Source organism: Durio zibethinus, chromosome 3 (genome assembly GCF_047325235.1).
Source record: "Durio zibethinus cultivar Kanyao isolate XHJ-2024 chromosome 3, ASM4732523v1, whole genome shotgun sequence".
Lineage (NCBI taxonomy): Eukaryota > Viridiplantae > Streptophyta > Magnoliopsida > Malvales > Malvaceae > Durio > Durio zibethinus.
In genome coordinates, this window is record NC_143164.1 from 6,144,125 (window position 1) to 6,152,997 (window position 8,873).

At 38.2% G+C, this 8,873-nt stretch overlaps 1 protein-coding gene and 1 pseudogene across 2 annotated transcripts; both read left to right on the top strand.

Annotated features, from left to right (window-relative positions):
- Positions 1 to 266: 266 nt before the first annotated feature.
- On the top strand, positions 267 to 4,232 carry LOC111292705 (uncharacterized). Its single transcript, XM_022885251.2, has 2 exons — positions 267 to 3,594; positions 3,680 to 4,232. The coding sequence occupies exons 1-2, from the start codon at positions 828 to 830 to the stop codon at positions 3,970 to 3,972; spliced, it is 3,060 nt and encodes a 1,019-aa protein (XP_022740986.1). The 5' UTR covers positions 267 to 827; the 3' UTR covers positions 3,973 to 4,232.
- Positions 4,233 to 5,445: 1,213 nt separating this feature from the next.
- On the top strand, positions 5,446 to 8,778 carry LOC149519577 (uncharacterized; annotated as a pseudogene). The gene is made up of 2 exons (XR_016340878.1): positions 5,446 to 8,261; positions 8,344 to 8,778. The product of XR_016340878.1 is annotated as an uncharacterized LOC149519577 (transcript).
- The last annotated feature ends 95 nt before the right edge of the window (positions 8,779 to 8,873 follow it).

Below are 8,873 nucleotides of genomic sequence, written 5' to 3' on the forward strand. Positions count from 1 at the left end.
AAATAGAAATGGTTTTTATTAATAAACAAGATTAATCATACATTGTAAAAAAATTCGATTAGTGTATTTACAAACATTAATTAAAGATTATTAAAATATTATTTTTAATTTTTTTATGTAATTAATGTACTATTCTCAAACATTTTTTACCGAGTAATTAAAAATGGATTTTATTAGTTTCCTTAGATAGATGTCAAAAATAATTTAAAAAATCCATAAAAGAGAACTTCAATGGCTTCCATCTCCATGTGATTGAATTTTTTAGCCGGAATAAGATTAATAATTTTTGGATACCTATAAATATATAATGGAGAGTTTTTTTTTTTTTTCTTTTATATTAGTTAAGAAATAATGTGTCAAAATTAAGACGGGGAGTTTGAATTTAAGACCTGGGGGATTTTTTTCCACCTTCGGAAAACCGTAAGTGGAGTAGGTCCTGTCCAATTCATCGACTTGCTTTTTAGCATGAGTTGAGCTTGATGTGAGAAGTGGAGTCCTGTCATCCAATTCTTCAACTTTGACTTAGACCTCTATATTTAAGTAATTGCTTGGATAGGAAAATCGGCAGTGGAGTAGAAGACCCGGTGAGTGAGGTACTTTTCCAAGTCGTTCTTTCTTGTTTTTCACGTTGGAAAATATGTCTCAGAATTCGACTTTTCTTGTTTTGATAGTGAGAATTAAACTTTTCTAGGAGAAAAAAACATCCGTCAATCATACTTAGAAATAGTGGCGTTTAAGACTTTTTTTCCAATGTTGAGGTCTCCAAACTGCAGATAGATATGCTATAAAATCGATGCTGAAATATTACTTGGAACCTAAAATTGTTAATGATGGAGAGAGCAGCCTTGTTTCTTTCCGTGCTTCTGTTTGCTATGCATTGTTCTTTATATAATGTTGCGTGTGATTCTACTGCAGAAGCACTTGCACTCCTCAAATGGAAAGCCAGCCTTCAATCCCAGCAAAACCGTTCTGATCTTTTGCTGTCATGGACTCTCTCTCCTGTAAATGCAACAACAAGTCCATGCGGTTGGTTTGGAATCCATTGCAACGGGAACAGCATTATAAGAATCAACCTTACGAGCTATGGAGTAAAAGGTACACTTCTTACATTTCCATTCTCATCTTTGCCCAATCTTGAAGAAATAGACCTTAGCATCAATGGACTTGTTGGCACAATCCCACCTCAAATCAACCTACTCTCGAAACTCACCTACCTTGATTTGTCATTCAATGAGTTTTCTGGAAAAATCCCACATGAAATTGGTCAGCTCAGGCATCTCAAGACCCTTCACCTTGTTCAGAACCAGTTGAATGGTTCCATTCCTGAAGAAATAGGCCAGCTAATGTCTCTCTATGAGCTTGCCTTGCAAAACAACAATCTAAATGGTTCCATTCCTGCTTCTTTGGGTAACCTGGCCAAACTGACCTACTTATATATCTATAATAATTCCCTTTCTGGTCACATTCCTTTAGGAATGGGAAATCTTAGCAGTTTGGAGGAACTTTACATGGACACGAACCATCTTGAAGGTCCCATCCCCTCAACTTTTGGAAACTTAAAAAACTTAAGATTGCTATATTTGTGCAACAACGATCTTTGGGGATCAATCCCTTCTGAATTGGGGCATATGGAATCGCTCACCGTGTTAGTACTTTTTAGAAATGGTCTATCCGGTGTGATCCCAGCCTCATTGGGAAACTTGACGGGTATGACAATTCTCCAACTTTATGAAAATAAACTTTCTGGCTCCATTCCTGAGGAGTTAGGAAACTTGAAATCTGTTGTCTTTCTAGAGTTGAGTCAAAACCAACTAAGCGGTTTTATTCCAGCTTCATTTGGTAACTTGAGTAACTTGGAAACTTTGTTCCTCCGAGACAACCAACTTTCAGGTCCCATACCTCAAGAAATAGGAAATTTCATGAATTTGTGGATGTTGGAACTTGATCAAAACCAATTCATTGGGAATTTGCCTCAAAACGTTTGTAGAGGAGGATCACTGGAATACTTCATAGCAAATGACAACCGTTTCATAGGCCCAATCCCTAAATACTTGAAAAATTGCAGCAGCTTAAAAAGAGTACGCCTGGAAAGGAATCGACTGACTGGAAATATATCAGAAGATTTTGGCGTCTATCCTAGCTTGAATTTTATAAACCTAAGTGACAATGAATTTTATGGTGAAATTTCACCTAACTGGGCATTGTGCAAAAATTTAGGCAGCCTATTGATAGCTAGGAACAATATCACTGGCAGAATACCACCTGAGATTGGAAACTCAACTCAGGTACATGTTCTAGATCTTTCTTTAAATCATTTAGTCGGGGAGATTCCAAAGGAATTAACAAAATTGAGTCTTTTAACCAGGCTTATTTTGACTGGGAATCAACTCTCTGGTGGAATACCAAGGGAAGTAGGATTGTTTTCCAATCTTGAGTATCTCGACTTGTCTGCAAACAGATTGTGTCAGTCCATCCCCGAGAGTATAGGGGATTTGTTGAAATTGCACTACTTGAATTTGAGTAGTAACAACCTTAGCCAGAGAATTCCAGATCAGATGGGCAAGTTATCTCAATTGACTGAATTAGACCTGAGTCATAACATGCTTTCAAGGGAGATACCGAGACAATTTGAATCTCTGCAGAGCTTGTCAACATTGAATCTCTCTTATAATAACCTCTCTGGTAACATTACCTTTTTCGATAAACTACGAGGCTTGACATATATTGACATAGCACATAATGGGTTGCAGGGTCCAATTCCTAATACCCAGGCATTTCAAAATGCTTCAACACAAGCATTAGAAGGAAACAAGGATTTGTGTGGCAATGTTAGTGGTTTGAAACCTTGCAAGCTTTCTAAGAAAAGCCACAAGTTACTCTACACAATCATGTTTCCTCTGTTAGGAGTGACTGGCCTTTCACTTGCTGCAATGGCTTTGTTCTTCGGCTTCAAAAGGCGGGAAAAAGATGCAAATGAAGTAATTCAAAGAAGTAAGAATTATGACAACCTCTTTGCAATATCGTCCTTTGATGGAAAATTACTGTATTCTGAGATCATAAGTGCAACCAACAACTTTGATGCTCAGTGTTGCATTGGAAAGGGAGGATATGGAAGTGTATACAGGGTAGAGCTGTCATCAGGTGATATTGTCGCTGTGAAGAAAGTCCATGCACTGCGTGCTGATGAAGTTAGGGCTGCAAAAGAATTCCAAAATGAAGTAACGGCATTACTAGACATACGACACCGAAATATTGTGAAGTTCTATGGGTTTTGTTGGTCTACAGAACAATCATTCTTGGTTTACAAATTCCTTGAAAGGGGTAGCTTGGCTAAAAATCTAAGCAACGATGAAGCAGCAAAACAATTGGACTGGGAAAAAAGGGTAAATATTATAAAAGGTGTTGCTCACGCCCTGTCTTACATGCACCATGATTGCTCACCACCGATTGTTCATCGGGACATATCAAGCAACAATGTTTTGCTTGATTTGGAATTTGAAGTTCACATTTCAGATTTTGGCATGGCTAAGCTTCTCAATCCAAACTCATCTAATTGGACCAATCTTGCTGGAACATATGGATATGTCGCACCAGGTGATGTAGTTCATAGCAGTAATCTATTGTTGCATGAAAGGCTGAGTATCATTCTATAATTGACTATTTATCTTTTCCTTTGCAGAGCTTGCCTACACAATGAAGGTTACGGAAAAATGTGACGTTTATAGTTTTGGAGTGTTGGTTCTGGAAGTTATCCTGGGGGCACATCCTGGTGATTTGATCTCTGCGCTACCATCTTCATCTCTTGAAATGCGGCTTCTGGTGAACGATGTCTTGGATCAAAGGCTTTTACCTCCAGCAACAGAAGTTCAGGACAAAGTAATATCTGTGATGAAGATAGCTTTTATGTGCCTGGCTGTCAATCCACATTCTAGACCGACCATGTATGCTGTTTCTCAGCTGTTATCTGACTGAATCTTCTCCTTCCAAGGATCATTACATTGATCCAAAGAAAGCAGGGATCCTGATACAAATCACAAGGATTATGGATTATAATAAATAAGACAGTAGCTCCTGCTCAGTTTCTCTATACTATCTTAGTTTTCTTAATAATTTATTTCTCTATACTATCACCAGCAGATTAGTATTTATGTTCTCTGAATTTATTTTTATTGATATAGTTATGTGTATGATTTGGGCATTGCAATAAGAATGGTTGCAGATCTTTCTGACTATTATTAATTCTTGTCTTGTAAAATGCAGGGCATTTTTACAAATACCTAAAATCATTCGAGATCTTTGATGGTAATATTATATAATTCCAATATCGAAATCTGTTACGCAAACTTATTGAGTTGTGCAGATTAAAAACTTAAACTAATGATTTGTTTCTTGTACCAAAATAATTATGACTGGTTTAGAGTTTAGATATAAATTTTCATCTAATAGGTAAATGGATTCATGTGATTCATGTCAACTGCTAATGATAAATGTGATACAAGCTAGAGAATAAACAGATTAATTGGGTACAGAGAGTCTGCCCAGTCTTTGAGTGAGGTAAGAAGAAGTTGAGAGAAAAGAGAGAGTATAAGGAGAGAAATATTGTATTCTGTTGAATGAAATTCCAGAATGCTTAAAATCGTTGCGTATCCCCTACATATCCATAACAGGCAATGACTAAGCATCGCATAACTAATGCATCATAACTGATCACAGGCAGCAACTAATCAGGCATTATCGTTTAACAACTTCAACTGATATTTAAAATACTACCCTATAATACTGGGCTCTCCTACTATGGGGCTCAAGGATTTCATTAGCCCATTTTCATATACCCTGGCCCGTAACAAAATGGACCTGTGGGCATACAAAGACTTGGATGTAGATGAATCTTACATAATCAGTTTTCCGCTTCGAAGCCTAAAATCTCCTCGTAAGTTTCAGCAATCCAGATTTTGTTTGTTTTAGGGTCATAGATGAATCTTGGAAATAAAACGCGGTTCTCAGAGGTAATGGATTTTGTTTCACTTCTAAACTGGTTTCGTTTTTCCACATCTTTTATTTCAAGTCTCATAAGACATTTTAAAGTCTGCAACTATGCTTGTTTTAATGTACATATTTACAGACAGGTTGCTCTGAATTGCAATTGCTTTGGACCCAAAACAGAAAGACAGAAACCCTTCTAGCCCGTGTGAAAATCTAAATCAAAAGACTCGTAAAAAAAGGGAAAAGAACAAAGGAAGTGTATCATACGTTAAAGTCTAACAGGGGCAATGACCACGAACAACCAGTTGACTGCTTGACTTTCCACTTGCTAACGTAAATGCAACTTCCGGAGTCAACCCTAGAGTGAAAAATGGATTAGAGACTTCTTCTGGTGACTATCGACGTACTGGAAACTGCAATTAACGTATATATAAACATCAGACCAAGGTTGTTATTTGCATGCACACCATTTGTTAAACATGGAGAGGTTAACCTTGTGTGCTTCCCTACTGTTGTATGTTACATTACAATATACTTCACTTAATGTTGCTTCTGATTCTGCTGCAGAAGCACAGGCACTCCTCAAATGGAAAGCCAGCCTTCAAAACCAAGACCATCCTGTTTTGCTTTCTTGGAATATTTCCAATTCTGCCCCCAATATTTCCACCAACCTAAAAACAAAAACAAGTCCATGTGCTTGGTTTGGAATCAATTGCAACAATGCTGACAGCATTATGAGGATCAACCTCACTGGCTATGGTGTAAAAGGTACGCTCCATACATTTCCATTCTCATCTTTGCCTAATCTTGCAGAGTTAGACCTTAGCACCAATGAACTCTATTGCATAATCCCACCTCAAATCGGTCAACTCTCCAAACTCACATACCTTGATTTATCAACCAATCAGTTGTCCGGGCAAATCCCACCTGAAATTGGCCACCTTATACACCTTGAGACCCTCCACCTTGCTGAAAATCAGTTGAACGGCTCAATTCCTCGAGAAATTGGTCTGCTGAAATCTGTTACGGAGCTTGCCTTGTACAGCAACAATCTAAATGGTTCCATTCCTGCTTCTCTTGGTGACTTAAGCCAACTGGTTTCCTTATATCTCTATAATAATTCCCTTTCTGGTCCCATTCCTCCAGAAATGGGAAACATGGCCAATTTGTTTGAAGTTTACATGGACACAAACCATCTAACCGGTCCCATCCCTTCCACGTTTGGAAACTTGAAAAAGTTAACTGTGCTTTACATGTTTAGCAATCATCTTTCTGGATCCATTCCTTCTGAATTAGGGCATATGAAATTTCTCACTGAAATAAGCCTTTATCAAAATAATCTATCTGGTTTGATCCCGACCTCATTAGGTGACTTGACACTTCTTACACGTCTCCAACTTTATGAAAATAAACTTTCTGGCTCCATTCCTGAGGAGATAGGAAACTTGAAATCTCTTGTTTATCTAGAGTTGAGTCAAAATCAACTCAATGGTTCTATTCCTGCTTCACTTGGTAATTTGAGCAACTTGGAAACTTTGTTCCTTCGAGACAACCAACTTTCAGGTCCCATACCTCAAGAAATAGGAAATCTCATGAAGCTGACCATGTTAGAATTAGACCACAACCATCTGACTGGAAATTTGCCCCAAATCATTTGCCGTGGTGGATCACTTAGATACTTCACAGCAAATGACAACCATCTTACGGGGCCAATCCCTAAAGGGTTGAAAAATTGCACGAGCTTGCATAGAGTCTACCTTGAAGGAAACCGACTCACTGGGAATATATCTGAAGGCTTTGGCGTTTATCCGAGCCTAAAATTCATTGACTTAAGTGAAAATGAATTTTATGGTGAAGTGTCATCTACTTGGGGGTTGTGCAAAAGTTTACTGGGCCTATCTATTGCAAGGAACAATATCACTGGTAGAATACCACCAGAGATTGGAAACTCAAGCCAGATTACAGTCCTCGATCTTTCTTCAAATCATTTAGTAGGGGAGATTCCAATGGAAATTGCAAAGTTGACTTCTTTGATTAAGCTTCATTTGAACGGGAATCAACTTTCTGGTGGTATACCATTGGAACTGGGACTTTTGTCTAGCCTTTTGGTTCTTGACTTGTCTGCGAACCAGTTGAGCAAGTCGATCCCTGAAACTATAGGGAATCCGTCCAACCTATACTACTTGAATTTGAGCTTCAATCAGTTTAGCCAAAGAATTCCAATTCAAATAGGCAAGTTAACTCATCTGACTTTGCTAGATTTGAGTCACAACATGCTTTCAGGGACGATTCCAATGGAATTTCAGTGTTGCAGAGCCTGTTGATGTTAAATCTTTCTTACAACGATCTGTCTGGTGAAATTCCAGCCTCTTTTCAGCAGCTCCGAGGCTTGTCCTCCGTTGACATATCATACAATGAGTTGCAGGGTCCCATTCCCAACTGCCAAGCATTTCAAAATGCTTCAATAGAAGCATTCCGAGGGAACAAAGGTTTGTGTGGCAATGTTAGCGGATTGCCACCCTGCACACCTTTTTCTAGGAAGGGCCACAACGCCAAGATCATCTTTGCAATTATATTCCCTCTATCGGCAGTTGCTTCTCTCCCGATTTCATCAATTGCTTTGTTGTTCATCTTCAAAAAAAGGAAGAAAGATGCGGACGAAGAAAGACAAAGCAGTGTGAATGATGAAATTTTTTTGTCAACATCTTCCTTCAATGGAAGAATACTATATGAAGAGATCATTAGAGCTACCAAAGATTTCGATGCTCAATATTGTATTGGAAATGGAGGATATGGAAATGTATACAAAGCGGAGCTGTCATCAGGTGATATTGTAGCTGTGAAGAAATTGCATCCATTGCATAGTGGTGAAACGGCAGATCAAAAGCAATTCCTGAATGAGGTAAGGGCATTGATAGAAACACGACATCGAAATATTGTGAAGTTCTATGGTTTTTGTTCATTTGCAAAACGCTCCTTCTTGGTTTACAAGTACCTTGAAAGGGGTAGTTTGGCTTCTGTTCTAAGCAACGATGAAGAAGCTAAGAAATTGGACTGGAATAAGAGGGTGAACATCGTAAAAGGTGTTGTTCACGCCCTCTCTTATTTGCACCATGACTGTTCACCACCGATTGTTCATCGAGACATAAAGAGCAGCAACATTTTGCTTGATTTAGAGTTTGGAGCTCATGTTTCAGACTTTGGCACTGCGAAGCTTCTCAATCCAGACTCATCCAATTGGACTCATATTGCTGGAACATACGGATATATAGCACCAGGTGATTTCACTGTGGCACCATAATTGACACAACTTATAGCTTTATGTTTGTTGTTCTTAACTATTTGTTTTTTCCTTTGCAGAGCTTTCCTACACAATGAAAGTTACTGAAAAATGCGATGTGTATAGTTTCGGTGTGCTGGCATTGGAAGTGATAGTGGGGGCATATCCGAGTGATTTTCTCTCTAATCTATCAGTTCTATCTCCTAAACTGCAGCTTCTGCTAAACAATGTGCTGGATCAAAGGCTTTCACCTCCACCGCCCGAAGTTGAGAACAAACTCGCATTCATCCTGAAGCTGGCTGTTTCATGTTTGGATAACAATCCAAAATGTAGGCCAACCATGTACACGGTTTCTCAGCTGTTGTTTGACCGAATCTAGTCCTAGCTAGGATAATTTTATCTATATCTAAGGGGCTACCTTAGAAATGTTTTGTATTGCTTTAATGTTGTTTCTTCAGTTTTTGTGTTCTATCATAGGTAAAAGGATTAGCATTTTTGTACCCTTAACAATTAGTTTTTGATGAGAATTGAGATTGTCATAAACACCATGGTAGTGCAATGAGGGTAGTTTCAGATATTTGCTTGTAACTATGTTTTATTAATTTAATTC

Excerpts from the sequence above, each read along its gene's own strand:
- LOC111292705 (XM_022885251.2), top strand. The coding sequence starts at position 828 with ATGATGGAGAGAGCAGCCTTGTTTCTTTCCGTGCTTCTGTTTGCTATG. Across the intron at positions 3,595-3,679 it reads ATATGGATATGTCGCACCAG|AGCTTGCCTACACAATGAAG; the intron begins GTGATGTAGTTC and ends TTTCCTTTGCAG.